General features: G+C 43.5%; 1 protein-coding gene across 2 annotated transcripts in view; it reads left to right on the top strand.

The window, feature by feature from the left end:
- Positions 1-18,763, top strand: part of GOLGA4 (golgin A4) — a 238,344-nt gene that overhangs the window by 1,052 nt on the left and 218,529 nt on the right. Inside the window, exon 2 of one of the 2 annotated variants that reach the window (XM_066585713.1) lies at positions 11,385-11,477. The exons of the other annotated variant lie outside the window; for it this stretch is intronic. Within the exon in view, the coding sequence (XP_066441810.1) occupies positions 11,385-11,477 (93 nt within the window). The remainder of the gene's footprint in view (positions 1-11,384; positions 11,478-18,763) is intronic. 2 annotated transcript variants of the gene reach the window in all.

Here is an 18,763-nt window from a genome sequence, read left to right on the forward strand (position 1 = left end):
CCTGGCCACAGGTGATTCTACCAAGAGCTAGAACAAGTGTAAGCTGGGGGTGTTGGAGGGGTAGAATGAGACAGAAGAAAAGGCTTTCTTTCCAGACACAGCGCCACTCTTGTGTATAGCGCCCAACCAGATAGAAAGGGCTTCTCTAGCGCTGAACCGTCCTGGAGCTGTGTGCCCCCTGTTGGTTCGGGGGATTTCAGAGCTGTATAACAGTCCGCGAATGTTCACAAATGTGTATATGCCTTGGCAGCTGACTATGCCAGCAAGTGGATATGCCCCATCCTCCTGGTCGCATGGGTGGCACAGACACAAAATAGTCTCCAAAAGGAACCTGTCGCCACCTAAGGGCTCATGCCAACAGGCACATGCATAAAATGCTGCAAGTCTCCCCACAGTGTTTTACCCATATTTTGTACTCGTACTATACTCTCTGCCGGCAAAGATGGCGTATGGAGCCGCACGTGCCCGCGTATCACACGTTCATGGACAGGAGAAAAAATTTCCCGTTTCAAAGCGCATATGTACAGCTTATCAGACGCAGCCCATACAAGTGTATAGTGCTTGCGCTGTCTGGTGTGCAGAGAAATAGAGCATGCTGCAATTTATTCCTCTTGCGTATCGATATGTGCCGTGTCAACACGCCGGAATGCATGGATCGATGAAAATCCACTGACTTTCATTGACCCCATTCACCGCCTGTCACACACGTGAAAATACAGTCTTGGACATGAGCCCTAGAGCTCATGTCCGTGGGGAGCCCTATAGCTCGTGTCGTTGGGGAGCCCCAGAGCTCGTGTCGTTGGGGAGCCCCAGAGCTCGTGTCGTTGGGGAGCCCCAGAGCTCGTGTCGTTGGGGAGCCCCAGAGCTCGTGTCGTTGGGGAGCCCCAGAGCTCGTGTCGTTGGGGAGCCCCAGAGCTCGTGTCGTTGGGGAGCCCCAGAGCTCGTGTCGTTGGGGAGCCCCAGAGCTCGTGTCGTTGGGGAGCCCCAGAGCTCGTGTCGTTGGGGAGCCCCAGAGCTCGTGTCGTTGGGGAGCCCCAGAGCTCGTGGGTGAGCGTGATATGGTGCTGTGAATGCAGCCCCCACATCACGCTCCCCACCGTGTGAAATTTCCGTGGATTCGAGGTGTTTCCATGAGAAAGCAGCCTTGCATCACTGCAGGGATGAAGGAATCCCCTGCCCCCACTGTCACAGCCGCAGCAGAGGATCGTGGCATTCTCCCATTGTTTTCAGCAGCGCCGTCCCCACTGAAAGCAATGGGGCTGCGATGCGAGATCACGCAACCTGATAGAACATCCTGCAATTCGTTTCCCGGATCGCTTTGCTCATGTGTATGACCCCGTTCAAAAGAATGGGGTTCGTATTTGTGTGAGATTTGTGCATCTCGTGTGATTTTAGTGCCTGTGTGAAGCCGGTCTAAGAGTACTATAAAGTAAGTTCTGCTGCTGGTAGAGCCCGTTCGGGGAGGTAGTTTATATACACACCCGGCTCCCCGTTAGCCTGTGGAAGTTGGTGTGAAGCGGACTCCTCTCTACAGTCTGTGCGGGGACGCACTGTTCTCTATGGTAGCATGCCCAGTCCATGGGTACGAGTCTCCGCGCCAATTACCATGGGTGACAGTGCAGGAATGGGGAGCTGGGTGAGTATAACAACTACTTCCTCTGACTCCTTGGCCTGTCTGCACTATAATCTAGTTTGTGATGGCTTTAACCCCTTCAGTGGCGGTTTTCTTACCACCCTGTCAGACCCACCTGGGCATTTTTTTTTTTTTTTAATGGGCCGATCCATTTAATTTCAACTAATTTTCCAGTCGTGTTCTAAGAGCCATAACTTTTTCTCATTTTTCCTTTGACCAGGCCATATGAGGGCTGTATTTTTTTTGCGGGAGAAGTTCAATTTTTTGGCATCATTTTTGGGTACATATAATGTATTGCATAACTTTTGTAAAAAAAAAAAATGTAGGGAGATTGGGGGGGGGAAAAAGAAATTCTGAAATTTTGTTTTTAGATGTCATTTTTACTATGTTTAGCGTGCAGAATAAATAATGTGATAACATAATTCTCTGAGTCACACAATTAGTTTATACAGTGGGGTTTTTTTTCCTTAAAGGTTTGCTTTTGTGTCGCCACATTCCAAGAGCCGTATTAATTTTATTTTTCCATTGCCAGAGCTCTAGAAGGCCTTGTTTTTTGTGGGGTGAACTGTAGTCGTCATTTATTCAATTTTTGGGAACTTGTAAAATTTTGATTGTTTTTTATTCCATTTTTTTCTAGGGGCAAGATTAACAAAATCTGTGATTCTGATGTTTTTTTAATTTTTAATTTTCACTGCATTCTCTAAGCAGTATATGTAAAAGTAATTCTACAGGCCAGTACGATTGCCAAAACCAAATTGTAATAGTTTTTTTTTCTTTTTTGCTACTTTTTCACACGTGTGTGTGTGTGTGTGTGTGTGTGTGTGTGTGTGTGTGTGTGTGTGTGTGTGTGTGTGTGTAATTTTTTTTGTGTTTTTTTTTTTTTTATTTTTTTTTTTTTTTTTTTATCGCTTCATTCAAATACCCGTAGCATTTTATTCTTTATCAATGGAGCTGTGTAAGGGTTTTTATTTTGCGCGATGAGCTGTACTTTATATTGGTACCATTTGTTGATCTGTGCAGCATTTTGATCACTTTCTATTCTGTTTTTTTGTATGAGTGAGATGGCAAAAAAAGCAAATTTTTTCCTACGTTTTAATTACATTTTTTTTTTTTCATACCATGGACCCTGCAGATTAAATAATGTACTAACTACCTTCTCTGCGTCATTACGAACGCAGGGATACCACAGGTGCAATTTTATTTTTCATTTTTTTCAAAGTAAAAGGGAAAAAGGTGGTGTTTTTGGTATTTTTTATTTTTTTTTTATTCTTTTTTTTACTATTTTTTGTAAACTTTAACTTTTTAATTTATTTTTTAATTTTTAATATTTGTCCCTTTAGGTGACTTGCATAATACTTTTTAAAATTCTTCTAATACTCTGCTGTGCTGAGGCATAGCAGGGTATTAGACAGACAATGACACTCAGAGTCTGAGCGTCATAGCCTAATTTAGCTGGCAGACCCGGAGGCTATATTCAAGCCACACAGAGACCTATCGGGGATGTCTGGTCGCATGTAAAGGGTTAAACAGCGGAGATCAGAGTTTTTTCTGTTCACCGCTATAAGAGCTGGTGCCTGGCTACCATCTCACAGCTGATCACCAGTTCTCCGTGCCACGGGACCATCGGCTTGCTTCTGACAAGCTGATGGTCTCTGTGGCAACATGTAAACAGTGCAGGAGTTCAAAAAAGAAGCTGAAAGTTGCTGGCAGATGGGTTATATCTTATTGCTTTTTTTTAAAGTCTCTGTGGGACTGTGCAGGCCCTGTGTGTGCAGAACACAATGCCATAGCTTATGGCATTGTTTTCAGCACGGTCCCATAGTGAAACATAGCCCTTAAACCTTCTGGCCTATATCACTATGGGCAGTTGTGCTAGTCCCGAAAAATTTCCGGGACTGCCACTGAAGGGGTTAAAGCGTGTCACTCAGACCTATAGTCTTTCCTCACAGCAAAGACATCCAATACACATACATTGCAGCAACCAAATCCTAGGCCTGCTGGGCCACTAACTAACTAGGTCCTCCCCATACCCCAAAAACAATGAAAGTTAGTTTTCTTTTGTATAATGCTTTTATTAAACATGCATTCTCCACATTACAGTCGGTGTTCAGTCGATTTTTATTTTATTTTTTTATAAACGTACTGATACTGTTTTTTGACAGATTACAACATGAATATCTTCTCAATGCATATTTTATGTATTTTTAGTAAAGTCAATTAGTAAAATAAAATTAATAATAAACAAACATATAAAAACAAACTTAGACCTGCTGTGACTTTGAAGTTGTGCATCAACTGTGTGATCTCAGAGGACCTATGGGTTGCTATGGCAACAGGATGCCAGATACTGGCATCTCCCAGCCTTTGTTTGAACACTTCAATCGAAGGAGAACTCACCACCTCCCATGGTAACCTGTTCCACTCATTGATCACCCTCACTGTCAGGAAGGTTTTTTTGTAATATCTAATTTGTGTCTTCTCCCTTTCAGTTTCATCCCATTGCTTCTAGTCTTTACTTGTGCAAATGAGCATAGGGCTGATCTCTGATATTTGTAGACCGCTATTAAGTCTTCTCTCAGCCTTCTTTTTTGTATGATAAACATTCCCAGATCCTTTAACCATTCCTCATAGGACATGATTTGCAGACCGCTCACCATCTTGGTAACTCTTCTCTGAACTTGCTTCAGTTTTGTCTGTCTTTTTTAAAATGAGGTGCCCAGAACCGGACACAGTATTCCAGATGAGGTCTGACTAAGGCCTCATGTCCACGGGGAAATTAGGGCACGCTACGGATTTTCCATGGAGAATCCGTAGCGGGTTCCTCCTGCCCCGCGGACATGAGGGCTAAAAATAAGAATTACTCACCTCTCCGGATCTTCCCTTCTTCTCGGCCTGATCTTCTCTCCGTCGCGGCCGGATCTTCTTTCTTCGGCCTGGCGGATGTGCTCGGCACGCTGGCTGCATGCCGCCCGCATGCACCGGGCACATCCACCGGGCCGAAGAAAGAAGATCCGGTCACGAAGAAGGGAAGACCTGAACCATCCAGAGCAGGTGAGTTAAATTCTGGTGCTGGTCTTCCGCAGATCCGGACGGCTTCCATAGGCTTCAATAGAAGCCTGCGGGAGCCGTCCCCGCTGGAGACCCGCACCTAAATGGAGCATGTCCGGATTTTTTCCTGCATGCGGGACCCGCGCCTGCAGGGAAAAATGACATCCGCAGGTATTTAACTACCTGCGGGTGTCTAATGCATCCCATTAGGGCGCGGATCCGCGTGCAGGAAAAACGCTCTGGATTTTAATTCATAATTTGCCCGTGGACATGAGGCCTAAGGGTTCCTGCACACTTGCATTTTTCTTGCACGTTTTTTTTTTTCACGCGATTGTCAGTGGGACTTTCTAATGTTAAAAATGTATCACAAATTGGTGCTTTGCAATATTTGTGCAATGCGTTTCTAACATTAGAAAGTCCCATTGATAATCGCATGAAAAAAACCCACAAGAAAAACGAAAGGGTGCAGGATCCCTAAGGAAGAGTAGAGGGGGATATTGACCTCACATGATCTAGACTCTATGCTACTCTTAATACATCCCAGAATTGTGTTTGCCTTTTTGGCTGCATCGCATTGTTGACTCATGTTCAGTCTATGATCGATTAGTATACCCCCCCCCCCACACACACACCTTCCCTCAGACCATCACACCAGCAAGGGGCAGTGCATCGCTCCATATCACCTTTGCGGTCGGCTACAGGCTCTACCGTAGGGACGGGCTGCATCTTAATGGGGAGGGTGCAGCTGTGCTGGGGGAAAAGATGGCTAGAAGGCTGGAGGAGTGTTTAAACTAGGGACTGGGGGGGAGGGCAAAATGAGAAATAGTGGGGTAGCCAGTGTAATTAGCGATCTGGGTCCAAGCAAAGGGAATGGGGGGACGAGCAGGGGGTGGGGTTAGTACAGTTAGAACTGATAGATCAGCCATAAGGACGAATAGCAACAAAACAAATTTAAAAAACAAAAAAATGATATAAATTGTATGATCACGAATGCACGAAGTCTGATCGGTAAAGTGGGCGAGCTTGAAGCAAGAATGACTGATGAAAGTTATGATATAGTCGGAATTACTGAAAGATGACTTGATAAGTGCGATTGGGCGGTGAATTTGCAGGGGTACAATCTCTTGAGAAGAGACCGAAGGAACCAGAAAGGGGGAGGGGTATGTCTGTACGTCAAATCGAACTTGAAGCCGAGGCTACGGGAGGATATAGGGGTAGGAGACGAACAGGTGGAATCTCTGTGGGTAGAAATACAGGGAGGAAAAAATAACAAAATCCTGATAGGGGTCTTCTATAGACCACCAAAAGCAACAGAAGAAACTGAAGACTTAGTATTAAGGCAGATAGAAGAGGTGTCAAAACGAAACGAAGTAATTATCATGGGGGACTTTAATTACCCAGATATAACATGGGAGAACGAAACCTGCAAATCTCACAGGGGTGGTAAGTTCTTGAGAGTAATTAAAGACAATTACCTGAACCAACTTGTGCAGGAACCAACTAGAGGGAGGGCCATTCTGGACCTAGTACTAACTAACAAACCGGAACGTATAAGGGGGTTGCAGGTTGAGGGGCACTTGGGGAACAGCGACCACAATATAATCAACTTCCAGCTGTCAATCAATAGGAAGCCTTATCAGGGAGAGACAAAGAAACTAAACTTTAGTAAAGCAAAATTTGATGAGCTTAGAACTACTATCGGTAACATTAATTGGGACAACATCCTCAAAAATACCAGTACGGAGGACAAATGGGAGAAGTTCAAAAGGATCCTAATCACCTCATGTGAGCAGTTCATTCCCTTTAAAAATAAAAGAAACTCAGCTAAAAGGAAACCAATGTGGCTCGACAAGACGGTACGAGGGGCAATAAACGAAAAGAAGAAAGCGTTCAAACTACTAAAGCAACAAGGCAGCGAAGAAGCGCTAAAATCATACAGGGAAAAAAACAAAATATGCAAAGATACGATCAAAACTGCCAAGGAGGAAGCAGAAAGACGGATCGCAAAAGAGAGCAGAAACAACCCGAAGCTATTTTTCAACTACATAAACAGCAAAAGGATTTGCAGGGAGAGCACTGGCCCTTTAAAAAACAATGCAGGAGAAATCATTGATGATGACGAAGGGAAAGCAAATCTACTAAACAGTTTCTTCACCAAAGAAAAGGAAATGCCACACGAGATGCAGGGGAATAAAACGAACCCCTCACAAAATATCTCATACCTAACGCAGGAGGAGGTGCGGAAGCGTCTAAAGAAAACTAAAATTGATAAATCACCGGGCCCAGATGGATTACACCCAAGGATACTAAAGGAACTAAGTGACGAGATAGCTAGGCCGCTATACTTAATATTTCTAGACACTATCAAGACCGGAGTAGTACCATTGGACTGGCGCATTGCCAACGTGGTTCCAATTTACAAAAAAGGGAGCAAAAGTGAGCCTGGTAACTACAGGCCAGTAAGTCTCACTTCAGTAACGGGAAAAATTTTCGAGGGGATTCTGAGAGACGCCATCGATGAGTACCTCAAGGAGATTAAGGGAATAACTCCTCACCAGCATGGATTCATGAAGGGTCGCTCATGTCAGACAAATCTGATCAGTTTCTACGATGAAGTAAGCTCTAAGCTGGACCAGGGAGAATCTATTGATCTCGTATATCTGGATTTCTCTAAAGCCTTTGACACCGTGCCACATAATAGGCTAATATACAAAATGAGGCAGCTCGGACTGGGCGAAAACGTGTGTAAGTGGGTAAAAAATTGGCTGAACGATAGAAAGCAGAGGGGGGTAATAAATGGTTCGTACTCTGATTGGACCACAGTCGCTAGCGGGGTGCCACAGGGTTCAGTATTAGGCCCCACTCTGTTCAACATATTTATCAATGACCTGATAGAGGGGCTGCACAGCAAAATATCAATATTTGCAGATGACACAAAATTATACAATATAATTAATGCAACGGAGGACAATGTGCGGCTACAAACGGACCTGGATAAGCTGGGGGCTTGGGCAGGAAAATGGCAAATGAAGTTCAATGTTGAAAAATGTAAGACTATGCACATGGGCAAGAGGAACGGATGTCACAAATATTCACTTAATGGGGTACCACTAGGGAAAAGTGATATGGAAAAGGATCTGGGGGTATTAGTGGATAATAGACTAAACTGGAGTAACCAATGCCAGTCAGCCGCTGCAAAGGCAAATAAAGTCTTGGGGTGCATCAAAAGAGGTATAGGGGCGAAGGACGAGAACATTATCCTTCCATTATATAAGGCACTTGTCAGGCCTCACATGGAATACTGCGTACAATTCTGGACACCGGTGCTCAGGAAAGATGTCACAGTGCTTGAGGGGGTTCAAAGAAGAGCGACTAAACTAATACATGGAATGACGGGACTGGAATACCCAGAGAGGCTGTCCAAATTGGGACTATTTACTCTAGAAAAAAGAAGGTTAAGAGGCGACCAAATAACCATGTATAAGTACATGAGGGGACAACACATGGATCTCTCCCGCGATCTGTTTACACCCAGGACCACGACGGTAACAAGAGGACATCCGCTACGATTAGAGGAAAGTAGGTTTCATCACCAACACAGAAAGGGGTTCTTTACTGTAAGAGCAGTTAGACTGTGGAACTCTCTACCGGAGGAAGTGGTGATGGCAAAATCCATAGAGGAGTTTAAAAGGGGACTTGATGTCTTTCTGGAGAAGGATATTACAGGATATAAATTTTAGGTTAAGTGTCAATCCTGGTATATAGGCAGGTAGGAACTATTAGGGGTTGATCCAGGGAACAGTCTGATTGCCATTAGGGAGTCGGGAAGGAATTTTTCCCCCAAAAGGGCTAATTGACTTCTGGCCTTGGGGTTTTTTGCCTTCCTCTGGATCAACACAGTAGGATAGACAGGCTGGACTAGATGGACAATGTCTTCATTCGGCCTTACATACTATGTTACTATGTTACTATGTATATTAATGCACTTTGTAATGTACATCGTGCATTAAATATGAGCCATACAGAAGTTATTCCACTTACCTGCTCCTTTGCTAGCGTCCTCGTCTCCATGGTTCCGTCTAAATTCGCTGGCGGCTTGCTCTTTTAGATGCGCTTGCGCAGTCCGGTCTTCTGCTCAGCACGAGCCGCTTCAGTGTGTTAGCCGCTACAGCTCTTCTGCGCATGCGCAGAAGAGCTGTAACCTCTCGGGAGCGCGCTGGAGCGGCCATTCTGCTACCATCCTCTGTTAGAGGAAGGTGCAGAGCCGCCCAGCCGAGCGGAGACGAGAAGCCCAGCCGAGAAGCCCTGCCTAGAAGCCGCCCATGTAAGTGAGGGGTCGGGGGTGATGTGTTAGCCTACCGCCGTGCCTCCGGAGCCCGCCGCCGTGCCTCCGGAGCCCGCCGCCGTGCCTCCGGAGCCCGCCGCCGTGGCCTATGCACGCACATACACATTATATATATATATATATATATATATATATATATATATATATATATATATATATATATATAATATATATATATATATATATATATATACACATATACAAACACGTGTGGGTATGTGTGTATATATATAAATATATATATATATATATACACATATACAAACACGTGTGGGTATGTGTGTATATATATAAATATATAATGTGTGTGTGTGTGTTTATATACACTCACGAATACGCGTATGCGTATACTCGTACACACGTATACTATATATATATCTCTCTATATATCTATATATATATATATAATATATAAAAGATGTGTACACGCGCATATATACACACACACATTATATATATATATTATACACACACATATATACACACGCATATAAAAAAACACGTATGTATGTATGTATATATAATGTGTGTGTATATACACTCACGAATACGCGTATGCGTATACTCATACACACGTATACTATATATATCTATATATATATATATATATATATATATATATATATATATATATATATATATATATAGATATATATATAAAATGTGTACACGCATATATACACACACATATATATTTAGGTGAAAAAACTATTTCATCTAAAACAGTGGAAAGTGAATTGCAGGGAGGCATTACAGTACCTTCTGCTGAGAATTCAGCACTGGACAGCTCCCTGCTATTACGAAGCCTGGGTTACTTGTGCAGGGGGAAAGGATCAGCACTGGACAGCTCCCTGCTAATACGAAGCGTGACCGGCGTCTCGGGAGCGAGCACGTCGGGCTGAAGCAAGCGCAGGGAGAAGAAGCAGCGGCCATCTTTGGGAAACTTTTTATAAGTTCATGAAACGCCAGAACTGTAAGTAGGAACCGGCTTTAAAAGCCATTTACATTGGTACTTAGTAATGTATGCTGAAGAAGGGGGGCTGGGCAAAAAAAATATTTCACTGCTGCCTCGAGACATCTCCTTTAAGTGTCAATCCTGGTATACAGGCAGGTAGGAACTATTAGGGGTTGATCCAGGGAACAGTCTGATTGCCATTAGGGAGTCGGGAAGGAATTTTTCCCCCAAAAGGGCTAATTGGCTTCTGGCCTTGGGGTTTTTTGCCTTCCTCTGGATCAACACAGTAGGATAGACAGGCTGGACTAGATGGACATTGTCTTCATTCGGCCTTACATACTATGTTACTATGTTACTATGTATATCAAAGACAGTATTGAGGTGCTCACCCTGAGGTCTTCAGACACGAACATGTCGTCGACACCCAAACTAAATCTGGATTAATGTGAGGACGACTAGATTCTCTCCATAGCAGTCCAGGTCCGTCATTTACGACGTTACTGCAAACGGAGGAGATGTTGGGTGACAAAGGCAGAACATGTAGTGCCAAACGCGCATGAGCTACAGCTCGCATTCTAAAGGCCTCAGTTAGCATGTTAAATGCTCATCTTTTTGACAGTACACTTAGAAAGACTAAACAAGTATGGCTTGCTGGGAAGGTTTGCCAGGAGAAAGCCTCCTCTTTCTAAAATAATGTCAGCACGATTTTAGTTTGTGATCGGTGTCTCTTGCTCCTATACTTTCCTTCAGAATTTTTTGTCTTTGTTCTTTCTTTCCACTTCTAATAGCAAGGGTTGATGCCAAGTACTTCAGAATAGCCGAACAAGAACAAAGTGTTGTAATGACCTAGTTAAAGTCCAGACCTCAACCCAAGGACTTGGCCCGAAATTTCTCTTGTGAACATGTGATTTAGCTGTGGACGCGAGGCGATTTCAGTCAAAATCGCCTCTCTTCTGGGAAATTCCGATTATCTTGCGCGAGTTCCATGCATGATTGAGGATCAGAAGTGGAAAACTTTGCATTGCACTCGAATGCTCATCACACAGCAGCCATGCGATGCATTAAAGGTACCATTAAAATCAATGGGCAATGCGTTCCAAGGAACGTGAAGAGCTTGGACATGTCGGGATTCTTTCCCGCAATGCGGTGCAGAAAAATATCACTCGTAAATCTGACTCTATTCAAAAGAATGGGGTACATATTCACTCGAGATTTGTGTCTTGCAACATACAAATCTCGCAAGAATTTCTTAGCTGTGTGAAAGTGAAAGTGCTTCTACAAGCTATCGATCCAGAGGGTGCACTTAATTTTCCATAGGAGTAGAAGCTTAAATTGTAAAGTAAATGCAAGCTTAAAACGCGCATATATATATTTTTTTACTTGACTAAACCCTTCTTTATTAGGGGCAATCAAGACTGTCACCTACCGGAAACCAGAGTCGTACATCATCGGTGACAGAGCAGCAGGATGACAGCGTGGCAACGCCAGACAAGGAGGTCTGTTGATAACCTATTCCTAGTTTTTCAGTTTTAGTATTTTGCTAAAGAGTTATCTGCCCAGAGACAATAGCAACAGGTCTTTCGGGTATAATACTGTGTATTCACCCAGTATCCACCCAGGAAAAGGTCAACGAGAGCCTAAAGGTGCATTCAGACTCAAAGAAAATCGCTTTCATCGGCAGTTTGAATGACAGTTTTGAGCGATCATCTTTGCATAAGTCTTAAGTAGCTAATTAGCTACTTCAAGAGTTCTAAATGCAGGCAGAGTAGGACTCCGTTGATTGCGAGAACTAAGCAGCTGTTTGCATATACATAACAGCTGCTTTGCTCTCCTAGTTATTAGCTGTGTCCCGCTGAGCTGATGGCTCCGAGAAACAGCAGGAGCGCTGACGGCTCCTTTGTTCTCTGAGCTTTCAGCTGGTATCCAGCGGGATACCAGCCTAAAAAATGCTATTGGTGCCGCCCACTGAGAAAATCAGCGCATGAACAGTGCACAATAGCAGTGCATTTAGACACAACGATTATCGCTCAAAAGATGGCTTTTGAGCGATAATCGTTGTCTAAACGGGCCTTAACCCCTTACTGACCAAGCCTGTTTGCGCCTTAATGACCAGACCAAATTTTGGAAGTCTGACATGTCACTTTGACATAGAATAACTCCGTAAAGGTTTTGCATATCCAAGTGATTGTGACATTGTTTTTTCGTACTTCATTTAGGTGGTAAAAATAATCCGATAGAATTTGCGTATATTTATTAAAAATTTTCATTTTTTTCACATTTTCAACTGCGAAATCTCAAATATGTGCGAACATACTGTATAAATTCTTGATAGGATATATATTTCCATCTGTTTACTTTATTCTGGGCGCACATTAGAAAAAGTTCAGTTTTTTTTTTTTTTGTTTTTTTTTTAACATTTAAGAGACGTGCAAATTTAACATTGATTTCAGCATTTTGAGGAACACTTTATTTTCCAGCACCCAGCCAAGATTACAAAGGCTCATAGGTGTCAGAATGATAGATACTCCCACAAATGACCCCATTTTAAAAACTACACCCCCTTAATGTATTCACTGTAGGGGGGTCAGGAGTATTTTTACCCCGCAGATTTTTTTTTTTTAGGAATTAATGCAATTTAGAGGAGAAAAAATAAAATTTCATGTTTTTGCAAATATGCCATTTAAAAGATGGATTTTTTTTTTCTATAATGCACATGAAAATGTGTATTTGCGCCCAAAATGGATACCCCCGTTTGTCCTGTGTTCAGAAACATACCCATTGTGGCCCTAATCTTGTGTTTGTATGCGCACAACAGGATCCAAACCGAAAAGAGCAGACTGTGACTTTCAGAACAGTCCTTTTGCTTGAAGGCTATTTCAGCCCCATTGCCCAATTGTAGAGCCCTTGATGGACTAAAACGATATAGAATCCCCACAAATGACCCAATTTTGAAAACTAGACCTATTGCGCATTTTGACCCCACAGTTTTTGAATGAATATAAGCCAAGCAGAAGGAAAAAATGACGATTTTCATTTTTTTGGCAATCATGTCACTTTTAGACCGTTTTTTTTTTTTGTACAGCATACATATGAATGAAGACTTGCGCCACAAAATAGATACACCTGTTTGTCCCGTGTTCAGAAACATACCCATTTTGGCCCTAAAATTATGTCCGTATTCACAATGGAGCCCAAAACGAAAGAAGCAGCCGGTGGCTTTTAGAACAGACCTTTTGCTTGAAGTTGTTTTAGGCCCCATTGCCCACTTGTAGAGCCCTTGAGCGGCCAAAACGACAGAGGACTCCCACAAATGACCCCATTTTGAAAACTAGACCACTTAACGCATACACCTAGGGGTGTACTGTATATTTTATCCCCACAGTTTTTGATAGAATCTGAGCAAAGCAGATGGAAAAAATCACGATTTTAATTTTTTTGGCAATTGTGTCATTTTAAAAACATATTTTTTTGCATAGCGTACATAAGAATGAAAAAGTTCACCCCAAAATGGATACCCCCGTTTGTCCTGTTTTCAGAGACATACCCATTGTGGCCTTATTATGTCTGTATGCACAACAGGACTCAAAAGGAAAGGGACATCAAACTTCAATTGTCTTAAATTTTACGTAATCGCCATTATCTATTGGATAACAGCGATCACGTGACCAGAAACCACTCACTGCGGCCCTCGGTCACTGCTCCAGGCTCTTGGCTACATTTAGTAGCCAGGAGCAAGGAGACTTTGAATTTCCAGGGCCCTCAACAGCTTTTGCGCTTGCGTCCGCCATTTTGCTAATGGGCACATGCGCCAAAGTTGGGGAATGGTCCGTAGATAAAGATCCCGTTGGGGGACATCGCCGGAAGCCTTAGGTAAGTAATTTTACCTCCCCTCACGTATCTGATCTGTGATTGGAGGTGAAATTTTCACTTCTTTTACTTTTACGTGATCGCCGGTTTTCAATTGGAAAATGGCGATCATGTGACCAGGAACCGCGTTTTGTGGGCCTCGGTGAAGTCTCCAGGCTCTCGGCTACATTCGGTAGCCAGGAGCAGGGAGATTTTAAATTACCCTGGCAATCTGTGCCTTTTGCACATGCGTCTGCCATCTTGGCAGCGGGCGCGTGCGCACAAGCCGTGGTGAAGTCCACGGATAAATGCGGTGCCTTAGGTACGTTATTTCATCTCCCCTCACGGATATGCTCAGATCGGTGTTTGCCATTTTACTAGCCATTGTAGTACTGGTGCTCCCTTAACAGAACACACAGTACTAGGAGACTCACAGCCACTGCTGTACTTGATCATACAGGGGTTGTGCACAGCTGCTTGTTACTACTTCTATAGAATAAGGCTATATTCATATTTGGGGAATTTGCTGCAAAATACAGTACTTGTGAATGCGGATTTGCATAATTTGTAGATTATGACTTTTCATCTGCTCTCACTGGCCTAATTCTTTGCACAGTAGCCATGTCGGGGCTATAACTGGCTTTTTCTGTATGCAAAAGCTTAGATCCTCCAAGTAATGATGTATTTGTCACAACCATTTCTGCTACTATCGCATTCATCTGATAGTTCTGGCAGAAATTCATGCCCCACACATACTCCTTGGTATCCTTTGTGTTGACAGTAAAAGTAGCACAGCATGCTGCGTTGCTCCTGCTGTCAGTGAAAAACTCCAGTATGAGTGTGCTCTTATATTGATATATATTTTTTTTTCTTTAAATTGCTAAAAGATGAGTATAACAATATATTAAATACATACAAAACTGTATCCTGATAAACATTATAAACTTCCACCACAAAGTGTTATGTAAGTGTCAGTATTTGCTTTACTTTTGGGAAAAAAAAGTTTCTAAAATGTTTGTTTTCCAGTCATACACTGTAAAAAAAAAGTACTGCTTTTATCGTTGTTCGGTGCACATTAATTCCCGTGCCGGTGGGTCGGGTGTCTATGCACTTTTTCTTTGAGTACTTTCCAAACCTGCATCGACTATAAAATGTAATGCCTTTCTTCTGATTGTCTCCTCATTCCATTGTATTGTGTGGCACAGCTGCTGGCTGGGATGATAGCAGAGCCTGCTTTACTCTCTGAATACACTATTTTTGCTCTGGACCACACCAAACGGTCCAGACCCTTGAGTGTCCGTGTGGTAAGTCCACCCGTTCCTCCCAGGAAGTGGGATCCCTGTAGCTCTGCTTCCGGCTCTCTCCAATAGTAATACTGTATTGCTTTGTATTAATTAGTAACCTGCATTACATTCAGTCTAGTTCCCGTGTGCTTCTATGTGGGGTTTAATATAATTAACTTCTTTCTGCATTAATGGGCAAATGCTTGACCATAATTCCTTCTAGATGGAACCACTCTACAAGTAATTGCCTGTTGCTTCTGACTCATTAACCTGCAGTATGAACAGCCAGAGCTGATATTCCTTGTTGTAGTCTTTGCACCTATACATTTTAACAGTAACTGCTCATGCTCATGGATACATAATAGGCCCAAACATAAGCTGCAGTTAGATCCAGTCCAAAAGGTCCTTTTACACATTTTAAATTCTCGACCCTCAAATATGGAACACTGACTGACACGCATGTTGATCGGCGCTTGTTTAATTTCCCACTTACACAGGCTGGGAATATGTTTATGGGAACTACTATGCTTGGTCTGAGTGATAGGGTGGGTGGGGCAATAACATGAACAAAAATTTAACCGGGAGAGAGAAGGGAAAATCCTACAGCTTCTCCGCCAGTGTTCTCGCCCACTGCTGCACTGCACACCAAAAGGGTCAGCTGTAAATTCAGTATTCACAATTACCAGTTCAAATGGCTATAGCTCCAATTTTTTTTAGGCGCTATCGACATGCTGTCCTTTTTAAAGCAAAGAATATTGGCTTTAAAATGAGATCCAAGACATGGCTGTAGCTATAATATAACTTGAGCCACAGCTGTTTGAGCTCAGTTTGTTCAAAACTGTAATGTATTTTTCCTGCAGAACGAATTGAGTTTGTCCAAAACTGTTAATGGTACATACTCTGATTGGGTCACTATTATTAGTGGGTACCACAGGGGGGTAGTATTTGGCTTAATTCCTCAATGTATTAACTACCTTGTGGATGGCTGGTACAGTTACGTAGAAATATAAATTTGCAGAAGATACAAAACTGTAAAGATATTAACACGAGAGAACCGAATGTGGTTGCAAGAGGATCTGGATAAGTTGGAAGCAGAAAAGTGGCAAATGAGGTTTTGCATTGGTAAATCTAAGATTCTGCACATGGGCAGAGGAAATGCATGTCACCATTACACACTAAATTGGAAACACTGACATGGAAAAGAACTTTAGGTTTTAGTTAACTGTAACTGTTGCCAAGGCAAATAGGATCTTTGGGTGTATCAAAAGAGGTCTAGGGGCGCATGACGAGAACATTGTTCTTCCTCTTTCAAAGGCACTGGCCAGACCACACATGGAATATGGTGTACCGTTTTGGGCACTGGTACTGAAGGACATATCACAGCTTGAGCGCGTAAAAAGGCAGCAAATACAGTAACACCTGGAGTAGATAACAATAGCCAGAGAGGCTATTAAAATTGGCGATATTTAGTTTAGAAAGAAGTCATCTGAGGGGTGACCTAATAACTATGTGTAGCTATATCAGGGGACAATATAGAGATCTCTCCTATCCTCTATTTAGGCCCAATGCCCATGGATGAATTTTTTTTTTTTTGTGGAATTCGCAGCGTCCATAGACTTACTAGAAAAAGATTCTTCCCTGCCCACAAGCAGAAATCAACTGAGATTTTCCGCTTGCAGAGGAGAATTGCAGCATGCTCTATTTGGTGCGCAAACTCGCACGAACGGCCTCCATTGCAGTAAATGGAAGCCGTCCATCTGCAGTCAGCACTGCAGAAGTATCGCAGAAATCTGCGTCACGCCCCGCACTGCGGCTCGCTAGCCGAGACACTCTCGGATCCGGACTGGTGCGTATGGGTCTCTGGGGGTCACCGAGTCTGATTTCGCAATTGGGATCCGAACCAGCCTTGTACACAGGACTGTAACACGGGGGTGCTCTAATAACTATGCATAAATATATCAGGGGACAATAGAAAGATCTTGCTATTGTAAGTGGAGAACAGAGACAAAAAATTCTGAAGGAAAATAGAGGTGCAAGAGATACCGATTACAAACTAATGTTTTTACACAAATGCACAGCGCATGGGAGACAAACAAGGAGAATTGGAGCTTAATACAGGAGAAGAAATATGATGTCATCACATCATATGCTGAAAAAAGCATGACATAGTGATTATGGAAGATTTTAACTATCCCGACCTTTGTTGGGAATCTCTCTCAGGTAAAAGTAATGGATCTAAAAAAATCCTTATCCGCTCTTGCTGACAACTTTATCTTTTTTAAAAGGTAGAAGAGAAAACAAGGGGATCTGCTAATTCTTACCAACAGGGAGGAAATGATTGAGGGAGTAAGGGTGGCTGGGACCTTAGGAGGCAGTGATCATGTTGTTCTTGAATTTTGGATAACAAGGAGAGGAAGACCTGAGAAAACTTAGACCTCAGGGTTGGATTTTAGAAAGGCAGATTTTAATAAACTCAGAAAGAGGGTAGGAAGAATCCAATGGCTGGATGTTCTTAAGGACAGAAATGTCTGTTATTAGTGTATCTTGACGTCACCAGGAACTCCTGGTGGAGTGAAGACTGACTGAGGGGGGTCACGCCCCCTCAACCTGATTGGCTGCAGATCTTTTTTTTGCCTCCAGGTACTGGAAGGCCACTAATGTAATGCTTGAGCATGAAGTGCTTTACTAGAGGACAGCGCCCTGCATCGGTAGAGGCCACAATTGCCTCTACTGAAACGCCCATTCCCCGATGGAGGAGCAGAAGGCGGCACCCCGCTGAGTATTGCAGCAGTCAGCGGCTTCGCCAACAGTCACTGAAGAGACTGTGTTGTGGAACCAGTTTGCTGGCAGCGGCGCACATTCAGCTGTATTCCACCCTCTCCCACCCCCCCAGGTATGTCTGACATTCCGCAGGGCAGCAGGGAGGACACACCGCCCGTATGTCACACAGCCCATGCATATACAACAGCAGCAGCAGGGAGGCGGCAGCAGCGCCATACAGTGGTCTCCAGCACACTGCATCAGGGCAGCAGGGAGCGTACAGCCTGGGGGGCCGGCACTATCTTGCTGCGTTCGGCAGCATACAGCAGCAGCAGCGGGAGGTGAGCTGCCAGCCCACATTACAGACCCAACTGCGCCAGGGGAATGCTCGTTACAGCCTGCAAACACCTCCTGGTGCACGAGGAGGACAGCTGGGACGAGCCCACAGCGCTGGGACGAGCCCACAGCGCTGGGACAGGCCCACAGGGCTGTAGCTGTCCAGGTGTGTTGATTGAAATTCCACATCCCACGCCTCGCATTCACTGACTTTAGGACCTTTAATGACCTTTGTGCCTTCACCCTATCGGGGGAGAGAGGGGTGTGAGAGGGGTGTTCCCCCTGTCAAACCCCTAGCTTCCGGTGGTGGGGTAAGGTACACGAATACTGAAATGTCCAAGAAGGTTGGGAAATATTGCAAAATGAGATTCTCAAAGCACAATAGTTAATAATCCCTAAAAGGAGGAGGAATGTGAAGCATTTAAAGAAACCAGGATGGATGAATGCAGAACTTGCGCACACGTTAAAAGCGAAGAAAAATATACTTATCTAATGGAAAGAGGGGGGAATATCTAAAGAAGAATATAAAGCGGTCTATTTTCTCTCAGAAAGTAGAT

The sequence above is a fragment of the Eleutherodactylus coqui genome, chromosome 12 (genome assembly GCF_035609145.1).
Source record: "Eleutherodactylus coqui strain aEleCoq1 chromosome 12, aEleCoq1.hap1, whole genome shotgun sequence".
NCBI lineage: Eukaryota > Metazoa > Chordata > Amphibia > Anura > Eleutherodactylidae > Eleutherodactylus > Eleutherodactylus coqui.